This window comes from Oreochromis niloticus, linkage group LG3 (genome assembly GCF_001858045.2).
Source record: "Oreochromis niloticus isolate F11D_XX linkage group LG3, O_niloticus_UMD_NMBU, whole genome shotgun sequence".
Lineage (NCBI taxonomy): Eukaryota > Metazoa > Chordata > Actinopteri > Cichliformes > Cichlidae > Oreochromis > Oreochromis niloticus.
Genome location: NC_031967.2, coordinates 44,973,871 through 44,997,926, shown reverse-complemented (window position 1 = coordinate 44,997,926; position 24,056 = coordinate 44,973,871). Strand labels below are relative to the sequence as shown.

Sequence of the window (24,056 nt, the reverse complement as noted above, 5' to 3'; positions counted from 1 at the left end):
ATAATGTAAACAACTACCTGAGAAACATCAGATACAGCAGATAAATTAATTATAGGCCATTACTTTTGTATCGTTTATTGCATTCATGGAGGGAGAGGTGTATGCTGGGTAATGGCACAGCTAGCGACCGGGTGACCCGCTTCGGATGTTCAGTCCATCAGGCGTTATTAGCACAAATCAGTCCCATAGATATGGGCCATCTCCACCTGCTAGATTGTTCAGAAGGTTGTTATCATCCATCCAGATGGAGGATCAGTAACAGGAGCGTGGAAGACTCCAGAATCCACTCTGGCTGGAATCCGGTGGATACAGCAGTGTTACAGGTAAGACCATTTAAACGGACGGCATTTATAAAATGACTATTAAAAGTCAGCGAGTGTCAATAATGTTAATGTGGTTATGTTAGTAATACACCGAGTGCTAATATAACAGCTTTAAGATGCATTTGTAGATATTATTACGTGTTTTACCGTCTTTATGGTGCTAGCTTAAAGTTACGGTGTAAACGTTAGCTTATATTGTAGTAAAGCTGTTACTGTTTAAACGATGTTGGGACAGAAATATTAGCTTCTGTCATGACTGATGAAGTTACTAGTTAATAAAGTTACCAGTAAAGTGATTAATCGCAGCCACAGATTAACAGTAAATATCCCGATTAGCTTCAATGCATCTGTTATAAATATGTGCAAGTTTCAGTGCTTCGTTTAAACTGTATGATACTTATACTGACCCAGGGTCAGTGTAAAATACAATCCTAGCTGTGTGAACAAAGCCTGGCTCCTTTAATCCTGCATGACAAACCTCAGGATGCAGGTTATTATTACTCTTTCCTGCTGGCACACCTGTCACACCTGAGAGTCAGCTAGAAGCTTACAGTGACGTGGACATCATGCAAAGACTGCCAGACTCTGTAATACTGTAAATGATCAGTGACTCAGGTTAACACTAAACTTTAAACAGTCCCTCTGTGTCTCTGTGTGTGCTGAACATCTGGAATCAGATTGAGTCAGGCTGCATCAGCTGAATCTGTTATTTGTAAATATCAGTATTTTTTAATTCAGGTGTGGGGAAAATACGTAAGATTACAGTGAAGAGATGTACCAGATTAATCCCTGGCCAAAGGTATCGTACTTAAATCAGACTACTGATCCAGCCACATCAGCCTTTTGTGAGGTCTGTTTAAAGTAGACTTAAAATGAACTCCAGGTTCCTGAGAGGTGGACTGTGAGCACAGAAACACATGTTCATACATACAGCTGCAGCAAGCTTACATTAATTTTAAATCGATTTGTTACTCTGATGTCTGTCTCTCTGTTAGTCCTCTGACAGACTGGTACCTGTCCAGGTGTGCTCTACCTATGACTACTGGGACAGGCTCTAATAGAAAGTTTCTATTATTCTCATTTAAAGTATTTAAGTGCTTATGCATATGCTTAGTTGTGACACTGTTATAGACTGTTCAGTGAAAGTTTCTAAAACTAGATGAACTTACTTCAGCGTCAGCAGTTTGAGAAAACAACTCCCTTTACAGGTGCTGATAAGGCCAAGGGCACAAAACAGCATAACCATTGATTCGTTAGGTTTCATAGCGAGACGCGTGAAGTGTGGTATGATCAGTTTGTAACTTCCTCCCTCTTCCTTGGAATGCAAAGAGGAGTGTGAGCACCACTTCTGTGGCAGAGCTGACATGACTGTGAACTGTGATGTTTGATGTGTGTTGGCTCTCCTGCGCGCAGTAATAAATAGCTTGATCACAGCAGATTTTATTTACAAAATTCCACAACACCCCCCCCCTCCCCTCCCACTGTGAACCTGAATTGAATATTCAGAAGAAAATGAATTAATAGACTGACATTTGTTTAAATACTTCTAGAAATCTGAGCTGTTGGTGTGGTAATAATATTAGAGCTGGCAATCTTTCCTACTGAATCTCTACTCTGAGTCATGTTACCTGAGATTAATTCTATGTTTACCTGACAGCCTGGACAAATGTGCTGTGTGAAGAATGTAAATCAAATCAGATCTTATCTGCTTACATTTAAGGAGCCTGGTCATATTTAATTGTAATATGAACCAATGATTTTCTGATTGCTGATTCCAAGAGAGTCTTTGTGGAAATCCTGTTTGGCTTTTTGTCATTTTAATTCTCTTTTCCGTTTGCCAGAACAGTTCTCCACAGTCGCTGTCCACATGGGTCAGTGGGACCAAGCAGCACTCTGCTAATGCGAGACTCTGACCAGCAACATCCAGCAAGACCCAGGCAGCGTTTTCTATCTCCCTGCTGGAGTTCTTTGTTTGTGACGGGAGAGTCAGATTTTTGTTGACGCTGGAGGAACAGCCTCACACTTGCAGAGGTAAGTCAGTTTGTAGAGATCCCTCCCACCCTGGCTTTTATGTGGCAGATTTCATATCTGAAACAGTAATATTTCAGTGACTGCTGCTTATATCACAGGTTAATGCATGCTACTGATCCCTGATGGGAGAATCATCACCTCTGCCAACAAAGAAGCCTGGTGGATGTCTGTTTGCAGTCTGATGATGGGACACCATGCTCTGCATCTTCAAAGTTTGTTTCTTGATTATTATTCATACACAGTAATGTGAAGTATGCTTATATCTAGTATAACTGGACCAACCTGGTGCTCTTCATTTATGGAGGCTGTTGAGTCTGAATGTTGGATGTTGTGTATCTCGTGTTCTCTGGGCTTTGTTGTCCTCAGTCTTTTTGCAGGATCAGAAAACAAAACCAGGAGGCCTGTAAATGTTTCTTCTCCAATTGGATGATGATAAGACTGTGACACAGGATGCCACCTTTAGTCTTGTGATGAAGCAAAGCTCAGGAAGAAGTGTGATTAAATGGTACCCACATGTGTGCTGCTGAGGAGGATGTACAGGGGCACCTGCAGCCAAATCCAAGCCTCCTCAGGTTAGTTGTAGTTGCAGAATGCTTTAGGACTGAGACAGCTGAGGCATCAAATGTTTGATTAAAGCGATGAAAAAGAGAAGTTTCTTCCCTGTAATTATCACTTTTTAAAATCTTTAGGAACTTCAGGTCTGTCAGCGTGCTGAGGTCACAGAAACAAGAAAAGAAGCTTCAGACTTCAGAGTGTTGTTTACAGTTTTCTGTCATCATGATCTCCCCTGAAGTTTATCAAGCATTAAGTCCACAGTACTGTAATGATGATTCTGACTTTGGTCACAGTTGCATAATATTTTAATAATATACAATTATTTTTTGTAATTCATATTTTTTATGTTAATCAAAAATTTACTTTGTGAAATTTGTATTTGAGAATGAAGAATGTGACAATATATTTTGGTTCAATATTTAATTCATTCAGATGCAATTGTTAAATGAAAGAAAAAGAAAAATATATTCTAATTTAGCAAACTAATTTATCAAATATATATATATTACTTTTAATACATTAATTTCACACCTGTATTGACAATACTATATTGTATTCATACAGAATCAGTTTGGTATCATTGTTTGTCTGATTGCTGAAACTAAGAGCTACTTTGATCTATTTAGATCTAAAGTATCCAAAGTTGAGCCCTAATGTTTCTTCACCCTTGTGTGTGTGATGTCTGATTTCCTACATGCTGGCAGAGCAGAGCGGCCGTTTGTGCTCACAGATGGTGACGGTGTGGAGAGACGGTGGTGTTTCCTCAGAAGAACTAGCAGAGTCACAAAGGGCACGAGTCCTTCTCACCACCTTGACTTACTGACTGATGCTCGTCTGCACTGCACAGAGGAAATCAACTGACCGAGGTTTGTCCAGTGCAGTGTTATGAAATGTATATTTGTTTTATGGTTACAGATTTGTTTTTCTTGACAGAGGCTCTGCAGAGGTTAGACAAAGCAGAGAACATATGTGCTTTACATTTTACTGTGATTTACTGGGATATTTGCTGCCTGATGTTCAGCAGGAATGGAGGAATGGAATCAAAGGGAGATGTTTTTGATGTTTTTGTAATGATGTAAGTAAATCTTCAATATTATTTATTTGCTTGGTTATATTAGGAGTGTTTCTGAGTGAGGGAGAGAGGAGTCATCATCCAGGTAAAGTGACGTGGATCAGTGGATACACTTGTCTCCCCTTTAAAGGAGATACTCTTAGAGAGCGATGATCCGAGTCATCCTTAAATGTTAGTGCTTTCAAATACACAAACATTTTTAAAGGACAAAAACGAACATCCAACTTTGACTGTAACACAAAATAAATCTTTGCATGTGTGTTTTCAAACTCTCAGATGGGCAGGATATCACTTTTGGACTGTCTAACCTGCCAGAGCAGCACTGAATGACCACCACACATGAGCATGTTCCTGCAACATTCAGCATCTGATCTGCCATCTGTGTGCTTCTGCTTTTGGTAAGTAGAGTTACCTAACTACAGTAACTCTAAACACATGCCATCCATTTCTAACGGCCTGGTTACTTCCTGTCAGTTATTTTAGAAACCATGTGGTCACCTGACCTAACACTGTTTCTTCTTCTTCCCCTTAATGTTGAAGTGTCAAATGTCAAACAGCTGGAGAGGAAACTAAACCAGTGTACTGGGATGTTTCACCAACACATGCCAGATGCTGTTCCTTCATGGTGACATCACCAGAGACAGCCCCGCCCACCTCAGGACCTCGCCATTGATCATGATGATTATAATGATGACAGCGAGCGGAACTAAGACTGTAAAAATCCACGACCAGAATGTTTAGATGCTTTCTAATTATTCATGAATACTGAGAGCCTCTTTCTGTGTTTTGTCTGTTTTGGTTTTTTTACCTCATTTGTTACTAACAAAGTTCAACAAACTCACACAGTTTACATTCTGTATGTTTCCATCTTTACCAGCCACACTCTTAACTGCAATTAAGAAAACAAACCGTACAAATCGTTGCTTTTCTCTTTTGTAATTGATGATAATTCAGTGAATATACTGCGCTGCTTCCTTTTATTGCGTCACACATTGCTTTAAGTTTTTCAGTGTCCAGTTATTTTTTACTGTTGTTTGAATTCTCTGCATGTTTGACCCTGTAGACTGTTTAATGGACTGCTTGTCTTCCTGTTTGTAGCCGCCGCCTGTTTTTGACTAAAGATTTGGATTTCTGACTGTAACACAGCCTCTGCGTGTCCTCCCTTTGTGTCCTCTTCCTCTGTGAATGTGTTGCATGTGTCACAGATTCATTTATTAACAGCTTTCCCACAGTCAGTTGCATCAGCATTCATTCATAGCACATTTCAGAAGGATTCAGATTAATACAGTGATCTTACAGTCAGAATTATCCTGACAGACTGTAAATTATCTTTCATCAGGTCAATTTTAAAGTTCAGTATTTCAAAGCAGGCATTATGAAGAATCATACTGGCATTAGGACTGTAACAATATGTACTTACAAAGTCAAAGTTTTTTAATTATGCTAGAATATTGGAAGACAATCAACTTTTAGTGTTTTCTGCATATTAATTATACTGAAATAGAGACGGTGACCATAACTGTACAGAAGCACTAAACAACTGACAATCTAACAGACATTATTGGCCTGAGCCATCATGCACGGTGAGTCTGATCCTGTGCTGTGAGAGTATGACAAACATGTTTCTGGTCAGTTTGGAAGAAATAATATCACAATGTTGATCTTTTTTTAATATTCCTTCTCTTTTACAACATAAACTGTGATCAAAGCTACTTATGTTCACAGCATGTAATAATAGTGACAGTCCAGGGCATTGTGGTCTGTTGAGCTAGGGTTAGGGTTAGCAATTCAGACATATGTAATCAATATTACTCTTGCTGGATATAACAAACACCTAGGAATTCATATTATAATTTGATTTTCATGAAATATTCATATTCAGTATCAGTCATTTTATATTATAACCACGTATCCACCCAGGCTCATGGTGGGCCAGGGCTCTGTCCTGGGATGCTTGAGTGAAAGGTAATGTACACCCTGACCAGGTATCCAGTCTGTCACAGTTGTTTTCAATATTTGGTTCTAAAATATGAGTGAAAACAAAACTCCAACTAGGATTCTTGCATATGATGGATGAAGTCTGTCTTTGACTGTATTGTCCAGCTGATCCATCAAACCCCCAGCAGGTAAACCTTATTCATGACATAACACAGTAACAATGTAAAAAATTAAACAGCAACAGTCTAAATGTAAAGTGCATTCTAAACTCCTCTTCAATAAATTATATGGATGTGCAGAGAGTCATTCAGGACTGTAAAACGTGAACTACAGAACCCAGAGTCTTCACCATTAAATCTTTGGTTGCTTCATTTTTCTATCCTATATCAGATACTTTAAAGGTTTTAGTAAAGTTGCATTCTCATGGTGAGGCAAAGTGCTTTATGTGTGTGTGTGCGTGTGTGTGTCATGAACGGCTTTAAAAGCCCTATAATTACAGAACAAAGCGGGTTTGAGTTCGCGTTACAGCAGACTGGTGCTACTTCTAAATGTAACGCAGCCTTCCTACGGCGGACAGCTAATAACAGGAATCGGACGGGCGGTCCACCCTAGTCCACAGCAACCACCATAGCAACAGCCTAGTATGACTTTAAAAACATATTCTGTCTTCATAACTATCAAAAACGTGAAATGATTTGCAAAGTGTGAAAGTGTTACAGCTGCAGAGAGCTATGGCGGTATCTTTGGAAGCTGTTTACATAGCTAATAACATACGATGTAACCATGGAGACAGTCAGTCACGTGAGCTAGCGGTGCATGTTTACTACAGTGAATAAGGTGATTGTGTGCACAGCGTCCACACGCTGCACAGGGTAAAGACATTACTTCAATATTGTTTTATATTTATATATATATTTGCCTTGTGCTGACCATCACCTCAGGTTCAGTCCATCATATTAAAAAACAAACAATAGCACGATCTGTGTGATTTTGCATCCATTTCCAAATTGTAGTCAAGCAGCCCGGTCTCATACATAGGTAACAGAAATGTCTCTAATGTAGACGTGTACAGTCTAGTGTAAGCATTAAAAGATCATAAAGGAAACACTAACATTTATGTGAAACTAATTGTAATAAAAATTGAACAGGTGCTTTATAGATTTAAAAAGAAAGAATCTGAAAACAACACTTTTTTGGTCTAAGTGGTCAAAGTAGAAAACAGAAGTGATGTTCAAGAACAAACCGTAGCTGCACTAATATTACACATCTCCATTGTTGTGGTGAACAATGTTGCTTTTAAAACCACATGCAGTGTGTGACCATGACTGTCCACTGAGACCATGAACGCCACTTCGCTGAAGCATTCTTCTTCTTCTTCTTCTTCTTCTTGCCATCAGAATGGAAGCAGACAGAGCACGAGCTGCTTTGATCTACTGAAAGGAAAAAGCAGAACATCTGAGCTGAAACCATTAAGATAGAAACAATCGTTCAATGCAGTCTCTCAGGTAGCTTACCCTGTTACAACTGTTGATACAAGCTAAATATAGTTAAAACACAGTGTCAGGGAACTCCAGTGTGGGAACTAGTGGCTTTAGGTTTGTAGTCATTTAACTTTCATCCATCCCATCCATTTAATTCAGGAGGAAGAAATGTCAGGTTGGTGCAGGCTGGCATTTGCTCCCATGCTGTCTTTAACTAAATGACTTGGTTCACTTTATGGCTGGGCTGTATGTGGGGTTATATCATGTTATTTGGGCAGGAGTACCTGTCCTCTGTTAGGCTTAGAAAGTTTCTCCAAGGGTTTCTCCATAAGCAGAGCTTCTAACTCTTATAGCTTTTAGCACATCTGTAGCTGTGCAGGCTGACAGGTTTTTGGTGGCTCTTTTTACCCCACACTGGTTGTGAGTGTGTAAATAGCCCCACTAGTTCTTTTGGGTTGCAGTTTACTTGGGAGGAAGGGGTGGGTCTGCCAGGACTAGATGAATAAAAATGATCTGGGATACATAAATTTCATAATGCATGCAGACATCTCTATCAATTAAACCTGGTCTGAGTGCTGCCATTTTTTACATTCAGTTATTTCTCTTATAAATGTTGGATCTAAATAATGAATGTGTTACAGTTAAACTGAACTGGTCAGTGTAAATGGCTCATTGGGACAAAGAAACCTTTAAATTAAATACCATCACCTGACATCGAGTGTCAAACAATATCAAAGCTGTAAAAGCTGTTTACAGTCAGAATTTATAAAAACTATGATTGTAAATAAATTCAAACTAGTGAGCTTTTCTCTTCGTGCTGAATATCAACACTGTGACTTCTTAGGCTGTAAGCTTTACTTCAGCACAGTTGTAGAAGCCGTCACTCCAAATGTCTTTTGATAACAAGAAAAAAATACCTTTTCAGTCCACGGCCTGAAGTTCTTCTCCAAACATCTTCTGCCATCGGCTTTGTCTGCTGGTTTGAAGACAATAAACCACAAAAAGATGATTTAGTCACTTTGTCTGCATCATGCAGCTCGAATGTGTTGTGCAACGATGTTAAATAGCCGCTGTTATCCCTCTGCTGTGTCTGTAGGATTGTACTGTACAGCATCTCATTGATATGAGAGGAATGCTAATGTAACACGATAACAGACGTCTGGTCTTACATCATTAAAATATAACGGGCAGGAGATATTAAGATATTTTTATATTTATATTTATATTTTATAGCTAACAGATATTACTAAATAGATAGAATTTACTAAATAGCTGGATGAACATGAAAAATATGTCCATAATCACAAATGACCATGAGAGTCAGTAGAATTAATTCAACTGGACACTCAAAAGACGTCCTTAAATGTCCTTTAAGTGGCAGAACAAATGAACAAACAGTTAATCGCTTACTTGAGATAAAATCTGCTTTGAAAACAGCTTCTAACTGGTTCCTCCTTTAACAGGATGACTGCTCAGGGGTAAGGCCATCATGCAGTCCAGCAACCTTTATGGTTCTGCTTTGATTCACCAGGAACTATTAGGGAAACCTTTCAGTGCCTCCTGTGAAAGACACAGGCATAAACACAAACATTTATTAACATGTTCCACAGTCTTCCAGTTTGATTTTCTCATCCTGTGGACAACAACGTACAGAGATGCAGGTTTATGTTAACTTTTGTAAGGTTTCTTTACTGAACACATCCAGCTGCAGCTCCACTGTGATCCTGGATAAGCACTTAAGAAAATATGTCAATAAATGGACAAACATCAGCTTACTATATTTATCCAAACAGACGGGACCAATAATGCTTCACTGAGTTAGAGACTTTAACAGTCTCTTCTATGTAAGGATGTCTCGTGATGGACCTGCAAACTTGACAACAAAGGTTTTTCAGACTACATGTAGCTGTCCTCTATGTCAGCTCACACATTTACATTCATGTCACACTTATTTCTGCTTTCCCATTTTTATCATTATTACTTACATTTTGATTGGATACCTTGAGTTTGTAAATGATCAGATTACATAACTGGAATACAATTCAATACAATTCATGTACCCAATTCAAGGTCGCGGGAGGATGAAGCCTATCCCAGCTGATACAGGACAAAGACAGGCTGCCAGTTATCGCAGGGCTAAGACAATACGTGTAACAGAAAATCCACTTAAATGTTTGATATTTCTAATAATAATCATAATTATGACTATTAATTAAAATATTATTTAAAGGTTTCTTTATAAATACATTTCAATTTTTTTATAACCCCTAGAATATAAACCTGAGCTGTTTCAGATTCTGACCTCTGACCTCAGTGACCAGGCTGTGTCCTCACTGCAGCTCCCTCTTCACACTGACAAATGAAACTTCTGTGGAAGAAAAATCTGGAATTTTTTTTTTTTATTTCCAATCCACTTAAACTATTAAGGATTAAGCAACAGTGCTCCTCTTTCCTCTTCTGAAATCTGTGTTAAACAACAACAAACATAAATTAGTAACAAAAATACAGCTGAGTAGAAGCTTTACACACCACCAGCAGCCATAATGCTAAATTTTAATCTTCAAATGTTTCAGAGCCGTCTTCAACCTGCTTTTAACACAGAAAAGTCCCACAGTCAATGCAGCCTGACTCAATCCTAAATGTTCAGCACACACAGAGACACAGAGGGACTGTTTAAAGTTTAGTGTTAACCTGAGTCACTGATCATTTACAGTATTACAGAGTCTGGCAGTCTTTGCATGATGTCCACGTCACTGTAAGTTTCTAGCTGACTCTCAGGTGTGACAGGTGTGCCAGCAGGAAAGAGTCATAATAACCTGCATCCTGGGGTTTGTCATGCAGGATTAAAAGAGCCAGGCTTTGTTCACACAGCTAGGATTGTATTTTACACTGACCCTGGGTCAGTATAAGTATCATACAGTTTAAACGAAGCACTGAAACTTGCACATATTTATAACAGATGCATTGAAGCTAATCGGGATATTTACTGTTAATCTGTGGCTGCGATTAATCACTTTACTGGAAACTTTATTAACTAGTAACTTCATCAGTCATGACAGAAGCTAATATTTCTGTCCCAACATCGTTTAAACAGTAACAGCTTTACTCCGGTAATATAAGCTAACGTTTACACCGTAACTTTAAGCTAGCACCATAAAGACGGTAAAACACGTAATAATATCTACAAATGCATCTTAAAGCTGTTATATTAGCACTCGGTGTATTACTAACATAACCACATTAACATTATTGACACTCGCTGACTTTTAATAGTCATTTTATAAATGCCGTCCGTTTAAATGGCCTTACCTGTAACACTGCTGTATCCACCGGATTCCAGCCAGAGTGGATTCTGGAGTCTTCCCACGCTCCTGTTAGTGATCCTCCATCTGGATGGATGATAACAACCTTCTGAACAATCTAGCAGGTGGAGATGGCCCATATCTATGGGACTGATTTGTGCTAATACCGCCCATTGTATGGACTGATAACAGCCGAAGCGGGTGAATAAAGTCACCGGGCGTTTATCAATATGCATACTTGTGCGTACTTGCGTTCTCGTGTACTCGTGATACGTCATCAGTTGGAGACCAAGTACTGTTCCAATTCGAAGTACGCATCACACCGAGAACGCGAAAAAGTCCCGGATGTGTTCTCGATCCGCCCGTTTTATCGAGCATGCATCGGTGTAGACTTGGGACAGCTATATATCCCAGAATGCATTTCGTCCAAAACTCTACAGCGGACTCCCGGCACATCGCCCCCCCCGCCCCCACCCGCTCGCGGACTTCTCACTACTCAGGTTAAAGAAACCCCAGCAGCTGTCTACAGTATTGAGTGTCCACTAGAAAAGAAATAAAAGCGTTCTAACATCTCACCTGCTTGTTTTTATTAAGGTATGTACACGTATGTACATGTACACTATTTTTATTAATAGAGGTTTCACTACTGAGGTTAAAAATGATATATAAGTCACTTAGATCACTTCTAAATGTTAATGTTTGGTTTATTTCAGTGTTTTATTTGTTCCTGAGTAAACCGGTTTGGCTGTGATTAAAGTTAAGCTTCATAACATGTTACTCACAGTTAAATTAGGAGGGGACGGCAGTAAAAACTCCGGACCTGTGACATCATCACGTACGCTGGTACAAATCACGAGTCCGTGCGTCAATTCTCGACGCGAGGGGGGTACCCTGCGCGTCGATAAGTGAAGCAGAGGGAGCCTGACCATGCGTCACACATTTGACGAGTTGGGAGTGAGAACGTGCTGTCCGCTCCGCTGCGTCTCAGCCACCATCGCTCTGGCAGCAACGGCAGAGCCAGAGTGGGGGCGAGCTGGAACAAACCATTTTGGGAGTGGGGGGTGGATAGCTATACTTTTGTTGTTAAAATGTTATGTGTCAACCAAGCACTGTATGGTTTTTATATTTTTAGCACTGTGTCGCACAAACAGCAAATATTGTCAAAAAAAAGTAAGAAATCTTTGGGGGTGCTTTGATTCATTTTTGGGGGTGCTGAAGCACCCCCAAAAATGGGCTAAAATCGCCCCTGAAGCAGCTTATAAGTGACTAAATGTCACCTTTGAAAAATGTCGCACTATAAATAGTTTTTGTTCTCCCTGCAGCTCGAGCTGAGGCTAAAAGGAAATGGCCTGATCATCTGTAACTCGAGGGTGTGAAGAAGATGATCAACAATCAACATATCACTGGGATTAAAGCAATAGTCTTACACTGATCTTTTCAACCTTAATAACCTCTCAGCAGCAATGATGTTAGATTTTGTATGAATATAAAATTATATGAACTGAACAGAAAACTGTCTCATTTTTGCATTTGATTAATTTTATGTTTAAAGGACAAATTGAATGTCACAATGTTATGAAGGAGCACTCTGAGAGTGCAAACCTTCACCAGGGCAGCTCACTCTCCAGGCAGTATTTGTTGTTAGGATTGTATATACAAAGTAGGATATTGTTTTTCATAAACCTGCTGTAAGAGATTTGTCAAATACTTCTTTAATTTATAATATGTGCTGTGGTTTAATGTATCATTTTATGTGTCAGTGTCTGTCTGTATTACTGCTGTTCTAAATGCATCAAAAATATACATTATTACTTTTAGAAACATTGCTCTTGTGTTACTCTGTAACCTGGCCTTATAGAAACTATCTGCGGGATAAGTGGGATGAAGAAATAACAGTAACCAGGCAGATGTGCCTTTGTAACCTTCTGACATCACTGGAACTATTTTGTGCTGAAGTCTGCCTTCATGGCTTCGTGACACAAAACCTTCTGCTGGAAATCACCACATGGGTTATAACAAGATATGTTTACAATAACGTGGTGGAAAAATGGGTAAAATGCAGGACTTTGTTTCAAGTCTTCCATATGTACAATGCATAAAGATCATTTTAAACCATCAGCCATAGTTGCTTCACTTTATGCATGAATGTGACTCGGGTTGGAGTGGGTGGAAATGTTAGTCACGTGTTAATGAAGTTAGGTTGGTGTGGTTCCCAGTCTGATTCTGGCATTCTAGTGACAATATGGTAATAACCTTACAGGTTAGGGGTTTTCTGCATCATTCCCTTTGATAGTTTCAGGATCTCTAAATCTTTAGGATCTCTCTCAGACACGGCTTTTTTTTTCGAATGTTTTGCTTGCTGGGTGAATGGCTGGCTAAAGTCACTCTGAAAAATATCCTCTATAATAACCACCAACACAGGAGGACAGTGTGCACGCAACTTACTCTGTTACCTTCCTGATGCACATGACACATGTTACACTTCAAAAACATTCCCGCCATAAAGGTTAGGTAGGAACCAAAATTACCTCCCACAAGGTGCCACAAAAACTAATTTATGTCACACAAATCAATGACAAGGTAAGATAAATGATAATGAAGTAATTAAATATAAAACAAAAAACAATATTGCATAAAGTAATAATCTACACAAATTAAATGTGGACAAATATAAATACATGTGGCATAACTAAGGTTACAAAGCTTACAGCTAAAGCACTTTTCAGTGGTTTTTAAAATTATTAACTTTTATTTTTCTTAAACTTAATTACATAATTTGAATAATATCGTTAATCTTGAATTCAGCTCTGTGATCAGAAATGCTTCTTGGTGAAAAATAGTCTCACTAATGTCCTCATCATTAGTGTGTCTGTCTGTCTCCACCTTGTGGACATTTTGACACTTGTTGCTTGTTTCAATGCAATCTGAACACTTTATATAAAGTAATTAAAATACTTATAATCGTGGTTTAGAAAGTTCAATTTCATAAAGTTGACCCAGTGTCTCCTCTGGTTACTAAGATAAAATAATCAAACACTGAAGCACTTTTCAATAGTTTATGTCAGCCAGCCCTTACTGTGGTTGCCATGGAGAAACTTCAAGGACATTCACTGAGTAACCTTTAAAACCATTAAAAGCAACACTTCCTAAATTCAAGAATTAAAACTGAAACACGAATGTTGATATAAAGAAGGAAGAGCCAAAATGTTTTATTCTCCCACACATTGTGGACTTGTTTTCTATAATATGAAATCCATGGAGTCTCTTCTCATTTTCTCACTGTGGACTCTCATCCACTGCTTGGATTTTGTTAAAAGTAAATCAACGTGTTTCTATTACAGATGTTACTTTTAGTAACTTTTTACACGAGTTTATGGTTTGTGAGTCATGAGCTTTTTTCAGTGCAGTGTGAACATTAATAGTATATCATAATCATCTGTCTTCACTGTGTAACTGCATCAATTTTCATTTATTATTTTTTCTAATGCTATTAAAGCCACAGACCATTGAGAAGGTGCTGCTCTGACTCTGCAGCTGCAACATGTTAGAGTGTTTTGACACTCTGCGGTACTTTTTGGAATTCCCAGAAGTTCTTAGTTGGAGTCAGATCTGTGGAACATCAGGGGAATGAAGTTTTAAAATGGGTAGTATGGCTAGTAGCTCAGGGTACTGTTGGCTAAACAGTGGATGCATGTTTGCCCTTTAAGGATACAGCTCAGCAGACCGCGACCGTTATAAATATGCATGTACAGCTGAATAATGTGCATCTTAATTAAGTTGGTTATAATGGTTGTTGTAGCTCACATTAACATCACAGTGTTGTTTCTGTTGTATCTTAATTAAAAAAATAAATATATTAATTTGCAAATAAACACATTTTACAGTGTTGAAGCCACAGAGTCCTTGCTTATTGTTTCATCTGGTGTGATCCTGAAGAGCCCAGCTGTTCCTCTGACCAAGAGAGATATTGGCACTAAACTGCTCCTATAAAGAAAAATATGTAAAAGAGTCTACATCAGATTTCAGTGCTGGATTCTAAAAGACCTGAGGGAAGGATGGCCCTTATCCATGTGTCCAAGGAGAATGAATACTGAGTGTGACAACCCCACAAAAGGAGAGTCACTTCAGAGCTGGCTGAGAGTGAGAGGTGATGATGATGAGGTTGAGTTTTATTAAGCGTTTGTCTGATGGCTTGTCAGTAAAGTTATCTAATAACAGTTATCTAATAATTTAGTAGTAAAAGCAAAAATCAGAACCCTTTGTCATGCTGTTTCTGACAGGGTTCCACAATCGCCAGGGTGGCGTCTTTGTTCCTGTGGTTCACCTGACCTCCACCCACATGCACACACCTGCGGCTCATCAGTAGCTGATGAAGCTCAGCTGGATTTAAGGCCTTGTTGGAGTGCTGTTACTGGCTGTGACACACATCTACAAACTAGCTTATTTATTATGTTCTGAAACTGAGACTAACAGGAAAAAATAAATTAACTCTTTCCCCAAACTGCCAAATTTTAGTGCCTAAACATAAAATGGTTATTATTAGCACTTCACTGAGTGGGTGGAGCAAAAAAGGCAAGCGCAAGCCACTGTTAGGAGACCTGGATCGTTGTCCCTGTTTTGAGTTTTCTTTACTATTGTACTTTGATTTTGCCTTTATTTATCATTTCTAGTCTTTTGGTTTCTTTGTCAGAGTTCTGCTCTCTGGTCTCTGTCTGTGTTCCTTAGTTGCTCTTTCTCCCCTATCAGCTGTATCAAGTCCACATCTAGCATAGGGTATTTGATGGGTTTATTCATGTTATTTTGGGGTGTGTGTTGTGTATGTGTGAGAAGGCTTTGGCAGGATGTGGTTTAAATTAATGTTTTAACAAAGTCACCTTCAACAGAATGAACAGGATGATGATCGCACCAGTCTGCCTCATGATCAGTAAGAAAACTGACTTTTTATTCCATATTTGTCAACTACAGATCTTTGTTTGTTTTTACATTTATAGCTTGTATGCAGTTTTTCTCATTTGCTATGTGTCACTTCTTAAATAATGATTAAAGTTTTAAAAACTTTTTGAAATTCTTTAAAACACTTTGCTACATGTGCACATCAGAAAGCATATTTGCGTTTTTCTTCTGTAAATCATTTGAGAAATGAGCCGTGTTGGTTTAGAGCCAAAGGGTTAAAGGGTCTTGTGAGTGGAGTTTGCGTCTTTGTCTGGACTGTGTGAGTTCCCGGTAGTCTAACTTCCTCCCACGGTCCAAACACATGCCTGTTAGGTTAACTAGTTATTAAAATTGTTCACAGGTAAGGATGGTTGTCTGTGAACTGTTAGCTCTGTGATGGACTGATGACTTGAGTCCTTGGGCGTAATCTGTCTCTAAGCCCCTGTTAGTTGGGCAGATTCCTGATTTTGTGCGTTTTATTATTTTGAATTTGAATTCCTCTCGTACACGTTAATGCGACATCAGCTGTCATGGTTGTTATAACTCCCATCACTTCATACATGGTGGAATATTTACATGGATTAGTTTCCCTGAAGCTAACATTAACCTTTCTTGAACATTCATGGTCAGAAGTTTCCATACACTCATCAGGGGAGTGAATGTTGTGGTAATTGTGGGCTTTTAATGGTTTTAATGGTTTCTTACTTCTTCAAAAAAGTAACTGAGTTAGTAACTGAGTTACAATATTCTAAAAGTAATTAATTACTTGAAAAGTAACTATTGCGTTACTTTAAAAAAAAACGTTTAACCCTGTGGGGTCCAGGGTATAATTGGCCATTTTTAACTATTTTTGATTTTCCTCTACATTTCTCCTTTAAAAACTATTTACTTTGCTTTGTTTGGTATCATTCTTTTCAGCACAACCTCACGTGTCTGAATTTACAGTCGTTTTTTCATTTTGACATATTGTATTAACACAATTGATCTAAAATCAGACAAAAAATATCAGAGTAGAAAAAGTTATATTTTTTACTGTAACAACCACAAACATGTAATTTCTGTTAATAATTTCAATTTCAAAATAATTTCTGTCCACTATAAAGGAGAACATCACAGCCTGATACCTGCAGGTCTGACAGCAGCAGGTGTATCACTGCTGTTTCTACCTGGAGACAGCAGTCGCCTCATTGTTCTGACACACAACACAAAACTATCCACAACACTACACACTAACTACACAAGACAACACATTAACTACACACTCCAAACACGCTAAACGTCACAAATCTCTCACATCTCAAAACTCGCTCTCTCTCTTTCTGCTCTCTCTCTCTCTCTCCCTCCCTTGCCGTCACTCTTTTTTTAATTTTTTTTTTTTTTTTTTTTTTTTTGCTGATAAGCAGAGAGTGCTTGCTAGCTCTGTCCTTAGACAGTAAACGCGATGAAACTATTGAGGAAAAAACACTGGGTATATATTTTTTATCATGACTCTGGTTTTACATGGCCTGTCAACACTATTTAAAAACTGGTATATATCCAGGGGCGGATCTAGAGAAATTTTCTTAGGGTGGCATGAAGGTGGCAAAGAAATCAAAGCCTTTTTTTTTTTCAAACACATATGCAGGTGGTTACATATGGTTAAAATAATTCAAATGCAGTCAGTATACACGTTTTTCATATAAATATAGTCTATAACTTAATTATTTTTTTAGCCCACATAATTAAACACTTTAGTTACATAAAATATGTGAGTTTTGATGTTATGTACTGTAGCCTGTATAATAAATAAATATGTAGTTGTGGTCAGGTTTATCCAAAAAAACACCCCATTTAATCACTGAGTTATAACTGAAACTGCTTTATGTATGCAACAGTATTTATAAGCCAAAAGACGAAACCTTCAGGAAACCTACCATCATCATCATCATCACCTCTCACTTCCAGCCAGATCTCTGGTGACTGTCCTTTTGTGGGATGAACACACTTGTAGAAGCCTTCGTTCTCCTTGGACACATGGGTAAGGCTCAACCTTCCTTCAGGCTTTGTTCCAATAAAAGTACCATTTCTGTAGAATGCAGCACTGAAATTGGACGTAGACTCCTTTGCATATTTTTCCTTATAGGAGCAGTTTAGTGTCACACTGTCTCCCTCAGTCAGAGGAACAGCAGGACCCTGCAGGATCACACCAGCTGAAATGCAGAAAGATAAACTGTGGTCTCTGACTCTGGTCTTTGTCCTCAGTTACAAAGTTGCAAAAATGTGTTCATTTTATTTTATTTAATATAAAACAATTTGGCATTGCAAGCTTACTTGCCACTCTGATGTTGATGGTGTTGCTGCACTTCCCGCTGTCAGACTCACACCAGTACACTCCACTGTCTGTTTTACTATACACGTTTTTCATATAAATGTAGTCTATAACTTAATTATTGTCTGTAGCCCACATAATTACACACTTTAGTTGCATAAAACATGTGAGTTTTGATCTTATGTACTGTATAGCCTGTATAATAAATAAATATGTAGCCCAATAAGTATAAAATCCAGAAAGCTACACAGCATGGGGCGGTTCATTTACAAACACAAGTCTAACTTAAGTTTCACTGTTTTTTGTTAGAAAACAATCACATTGTTACAGCTTAAATTACACAAAATGTCAGAAATCTGCACTGTCATGAACAAACATTTAAACCTAATTTTTCATGATTTGTTGGATGAACCCACTGAGGTCTGAAATACAACTGGACATTTTTGACTCCTTTTGAGTTTACGTTTGTATTTCACTCTCAAATTGTTTCATTTTATTTTTTTCCCCTCACCTTGTTTGGTATCATTCTTTTCAGCTCAACTGAATTTAGTTGTTTTTTCACTGACACACTGCATTAGTACTACTATTACTATTAATAGTACTATTACTGATCTGAAATCACACAAAGAACTTTAAACCCTAGTAGTATTTTTTTACTGTAAAAAATCCACAGACATGTTGAGTAAATGTTTATAACTTGAAATGCAAATATAAATTGTACTTTTGTAAACATATACAACTATTTATCTAAAAATGCAGCCAATACACCTGCCGTTTTTTTCATTTTGTACAACCATTTAAAAATATTACTAAAACTAAAATGAGAGAACAATCAGGTGCTGCAATAAGATGCCCCACAAATGATGTGTGCCAGTAAAAAAAAAGTTTGTCCACCAAAAGACAGAGGAGAGCAGCACAGGGATAAACCTGCAGGCCTGACAACAGCAGGTGTATCACTCCGCTGGTTTTCTACTTAGTGACAGTGTTTACATTGCAAATGTGCCTCAGTGACGTTCATTAGTGCCCTCACTGACACACAAAACAAAACGACTACACAACAGAACAACTACACAAGACCACACAACACACTAAGTGTACACTCCACACTAAACGTCACAAATCTCCCACATCTAAAAACTCTCTCTCTCTCACTCGCTTGCTCTGTCCCGCTGCCGTTACCGTCACTCCCAAAACTCTCCCCTCTTCCTAAATATCCAAATCCCACATTTTGACTTTTTTTTAAATTGGTCGACATGGTACATTTTTCCACCGATAGGAAAGAGGTGGCTTTTTTTCCCTCTCTTTACTGTTTTCGCGCTGTCCTTAGAAAACGCTTAAAACACACACACACAAAAACATGACGACAGTATTTAGAACAAAGCATGGCTTATATATATTACCACAACTCTGGATTTACTGGCCTGTAATTACAATTTAAAAACTTTGAAGTCCGAACTTTCAATGTGGGCTGAAACAGAGACTCAGCGTGGCTGCAGCTTGTTGCTGTGTCAGCTTAAAATAGTCATGTGATTTGGAGGTGCAGCGTGTCCGTGGACCACAGAGGGTTAACAACACTCACCTTCCTTCCATTTCCAGAGTGTAACATCCACCCACCTGTGTAAAATCCGAAATTCCCATGGTGTTGTTCAAAATGTGCTCTGGCACAATCATAAGCATCGCTTGCTACTGAAAACAAGAAAAAAGCCGGTCCTGCTATGGGCTGAACCATTTGTTAATGGTGGAGGGGGGAACACTATGCAGTATATTCAGTTTTAGCATTAATATTCACTGTTGACTGTAACTACGCCCAAACTGTTAATGCTATCTTATTTTAACCCGTTTTGCCCCACTGGCAACAATTGTTGCCAAAGTTTATCACTGTCATTTTCGACTCACAATAAAAAATCTCAAAGGTACTAATGCAACTTTTTCCACTTATATGCTAGTAGACAACTTAGACAAAGGTTTTGATTTTTAAAAAATCGTTTCCAAGTGCTTCCTATCGCATGACATCATCTGCTTCCCGCTCTTTCTGGCTGAAGACATGGCGGATGCAAATCATCCTGGAAAGAGGTAATTTTCATAAATTTCTTATGACTTTCCCCCCAAACATATTTATAATTATTTAATCATTCAAGTCTCTAGAGTAACCCTCCCCAAAAAAATTGTACCTAGGATAAATATTTTTTTGTTCATGGGCTTATTTCTGTGAGTGGCAACAAAAGTTGCCAGTGGGCACATAGCATGTCGCTAACTAAAGGAAAACACTGTCTGCAGGATTGCTCCTAATTTACTTATTTTAAAATTGTAGAATGATGTACATTGGCTCATTTTAGTCCTTTTAGAATAATTCCTAGCTAAATAAATTCACATTTTTAAGCATCTAAATGACATCAACAACGCAATCCCGATAGCAGAACATGTGGCAGTAGATGAGATGATGATTGAGTATTTTGGAAGGCATGGGTGCAAACAGTTTATTAGAGGGAAGCCTATTCGTTTTGGGTATAAAATATGGAGCTTAGCATCCTCCTCCGGGTTTGTCCATCAGATGGAGCCATATGTAGGAAGCCACACACATCTGGTGGAAACTGGACTTGGTCAGGGTCCAAGTGTGGTTCTTGGCCTGGCAGAGAAAGCTGAAGTGCCACCTGGAGTCAAGTTTTACCACGACAACCTCTTCACAACCCTGTCCCTGGTGGATGAGATGACCCTGAGAGGCTATGGCAGCTGTGGCACGATGCGACAAACTCAGCTCCATAACGTTCCCTTCACAGCACCCCAGACCTTCAAGAAGACACCCAGAGGAGATGCTGAGTATCTGGTTGAGGCAGAGAAGCTGATTGTAAGGTGGAATGACAACAGCGTGGTCACCGTGGTGTCGAACATGGAGAGGGAGTTCACCGAAACTGAGGCGAAGAGATGGAATAAACAGAAGCGGACTATGGACAAGGTCAGACAGCCCAAGTGTATCCAGGACTACAACACACACATGGGAGGAGTGGACCTGCATGACCAGTTTGTCAGCCGCTACAGAGTCAACATCCGGTCCAAGAAGTGGTGGTGGCCATGCTTCAGCTGGGCCCTGAACAGTGCCATGGTGAACAGCTGGTGCTATTACAGGTACACAAGGCTGTATGTTATTTAGTGATATCACAATCGAGTTGGTGATGTTTGACTCGAGGTCATCGCTAGTGCTCTTCGGTCGACAAGAGCAACAGTAATGATATCCAGACCAACATCACAAACTCAAGTGTGATATTGCTTTTACAGAACATTCTACATATGGGGCATGACGTTGTAGAAAGGATGAAACGATGCACATTCATGCATCTATCATGCTTGTTTTGTCATTCATTTAGGTCCTGGAAAAGCGGGGAGAAGGATCTCCTCTCCTTCCAGAGGCTGGTAGCCCAGACCCTCCTCCTGCGCCATGGAACAAAGCCAAGTAGGCAGGGCAGAAGATCTTCAGTGGCGGTGGCGATAACTGATGCCACCAGGTTTGATAATTTGAACCACTGGCCCTGCAACACTGGTAGCAGGTACAAGCGATGCAAGAACTGCGGCGGACGCACATCATTTGCGTGTGGAAAGTGTGATGTGCCACTACATGTGGAGTGCTTCAAGAAGTACCACACTGAGTAGAACATGCATGAAAGATGATGGAATGTATGGGAAGAAATATGTTATATATGTATATATGTTTTTAGAGGTTCTAAGAAAAAAATGTTTGTTGAGTTTTTGAGTATAAAAAAATTGAGAATAAAGAAATCAGTTCAAATTGTTTGATGTTTTGAATTTTATACAGGGGGAACCTGAGGCTCCACCTTTTTGTTATTATTTATTATGACTATATTATTATTTTGTTCTTATTATATTATTATTATTACTTCTCTATTATTATTATTAGGTGACATTTGACCTAGTGACAAGCTGTGTGACTACTGGCAACAATTGTTGCCAGTCATAAAAATGCTATTTTCTTCAAAAAAAAAGTACAAAATGGAAAAAATAAATACATAACATGATTCAGAGGGACTCAACTGATAAAATGATATGCCTTACAACTCTGAAAAAAATCTGGGCACAAACGGGTTAATAAACAACACTGTCATATGCAAAACTGGGGTGGCACTTGGGGTGGCAAGGGATGATTTTAGGGTGGCACTTGCCACCCCATGCCACCCTTCTAGATCCGCCCCTGTCTGTGTGTCTCGCTCCCCCTCCCTCTGTCTTGTCTCCCTTAGTTATTCCCAGGTTTTCCTCCTTGTGTTTCCTCCTCGTCTCATCTGTCCTTCATGTGCATCCATTTGTGTTCTCCACAGCCCATCATGTGTCTCGCCCTCTCCATCTTCTCTTTTTGTCTTGTTCCCATGTCAGTTTCCCCCTCTGTCCTAATGTCAAGCTCATGTGTCTTAGTCTGTGTCTTTGTATGTTACTTCTTAGATCTTCATTCAGCTCTTTGGACTTTCCCATTTTTTGATTATTGCTTAATCAGATGAGCGCTGTGAAACAAGTGCTGACAGACATAAAGTACCAGTTGTAGTCAATCATGATCACCCATGCAAAGGTGACCTTGTCATTAAGCGTCACTTACTAAAAGATTTAAGTGTCTGTATATTGAACCTGAAAGTATTCTTTTGATCTGGGGCAGATCAGAGAAAATCCAAAATAAATTCAAATTTGTCCACCCAATTATTGTTTGTGAAATGAATAAAGATGTAAGATTAAGATTAGAGATTAAAGTGATTGCACCCTGGAAACAAAACATTTCACAGAAATCATTAAAAGCCTAAATGTACCATGTCATTCTTGGCAATGTTGAGTTTGTGGAAACTTCTGTCCAAAATAGTGGCTGGTTTCAATCAGTGCAGTGGCAGAAAATGTTTCAGCACCTATGTCATTGATCTTCTCACACTGCATGTACTGCATGTCAACTGATGAGTCTCGACCTGATGTTTTTGAAGCTGCAGCTGCTACTCTCAGCATCCATCCCAGCTCCTACAAGTGTGAACATCCCACAGGAGAGTCACCGGGGATCTCGCTGGAGGAGGAGATGGAGATGGAGGAGGAGATGGAGCTGGAGATGGAGGAGGAGGACATGGAGATGGAGGAGGAGATGGAGATGGAGGAGGAGATGGAGATAGAGGAGGAAATGGAGATGGGGATGGAGATGGAGGAGGAGAAGATGGAGATGGAGATGGAGGAGGAGAAGATGGAGATGGGGGAGTAGGAGATGGAGATGGAGGAGGAGGAGATGGAGATGGAGGAGAAGATGGAGATGGAGGAGGAGAAGATGGAGATGGAGGAGATGGAGATGGAGGAGGAGATGTCTGTTGTGTCTGAGTATATTCATGCTCCTGCCGCGAGGATGGATGTTCACTTGTTTGCATCACGTTTCACAGAAACATTTGGAGCAAGAACAAGCTAATGATATAAGACCTAACACATAGATAACGATCATCCTGTCACCTGAAGGCAACGTCTGTTTGACTGAGTGAAACCACAGAGTAGAAAGAGTTATTATAATCTTTGGTTCAGTCTAACCACATTAAGGGGAGCGGGGCATTCACAGTGGTGCAAAGTCAAATTACACCATGTGATGCAGCTTCCTGGTTGTGTCTGAGTATGTTCATGCTCCTGCAGCCAGGAAGGATGTTCACATGTTTGTATCACGTTTCACAACAAAGTTTCCAGCTGCTGTTGAGTCATTTCTGTGGCAGAACAGCTGACAGACAGTTATCTGTTATCTTTGTTACAGTCAATAAGGCCGCACATGCTTACAAAACACATATATCATGTTATTCATCATGATCCTTTAATCATTTATATTCTTTTATTAAGCTTTGAGTAGTGGCATTTGATTAGAACCTTTATTCAACATATTACATGTATGGTTTCAGTTGGGTTATTGCACACATGCAGAGTTGGCCTCTGTCCTTATAGACAGAGTGAAGGCTGAGGTCGAGGCACACACGCACACACACAAGCAGCAGTTAAACTCATGTAGAGGGGAGAGTTCAATCATTTAAATAATAGTTTGCAAGGCCTTGTAGCTGTTTGATTATGCTTGCAGGAGAGACTGTTTGTTCCAGGGGATAAGCAGAGTTAGAA

At 39.2% G+C, this 24,056-nt stretch overlaps 2 protein-coding genes and 2 long non-coding RNA genes across 12 annotated transcripts in view; 3 read left to right on the top strand and 1 right to left on the bottom strand.

Moving 5' to 3' along the window:
* The window catches only part of LOC109194487 (Fc receptor-like protein 5), a 67,778-nt gene that overhangs the window by 10,492 nt on the left and 33,230 nt on the right, over positions 1 to 24,056 (top strand). For both annotated transcript variants that reach the window (XM_025901598.1, XM_019354208.2), the window contains one exon: positions 12,025 to 12,526. In XM_025901598.1, the coding sequence (XP_025757383.1) occupies positions 12,025 to 12,065 (41 nt within the window). In that variant the 3' untranslated portion in view covers positions 12,066 to 12,526. Of the gene's footprint in view, positions 1 to 12,024 lie in introns of those variants that run through there.
* Positions 1 to 24,056, bottom strand: part of LOC102076919 (uncharacterized) — a 51,196-nt gene that overhangs the window by 22,048 nt on the left and 5,092 nt on the right. The window lies entirely within an intron of this gene.
* Positions 268 to 5,528, top strand: LOC109198918 (uncharacterized). Of its 7 annotated transcripts, XR_003215588.1 has the most exons (7): positions 287 to 323; positions 1,062 to 1,122; positions 1,319 to 1,409; positions 2,165 to 2,926; positions 3,614 to 3,775; positions 4,028 to 4,379; positions 4,522 to 5,528. It is a non-coding gene; the product is annotated as an uncharacterized LOC109198918 (long non-coding RNA). The 7 variants fall into 7 exon arrangements; XR_003215585.1 differs by having other exon boundaries at positions 1,062 to 1,409; XR_003215587.1 differs by lacking the exon at positions 287 to 323 and having other exon boundaries at positions 965 to 1,122.
* Positions 19,778 to 22,039, top strand: LOC109194504 (piggyBac transposable element-derived protein 3-like). The gene is made up of 2 exons (XM_019354244.2): positions 19,778 to 21,065; positions 21,305 to 22,039. The coding sequence occupies exons 1-2, from the start codon at positions 20,380 to 20,382 to the stop codon at positions 21,585 to 21,587; spliced, it is 969 nt and encodes a 322-aa protein (XP_019209789.1). The 5' UTR covers positions 19,778 to 20,379; the 3' UTR covers positions 21,588 to 22,039.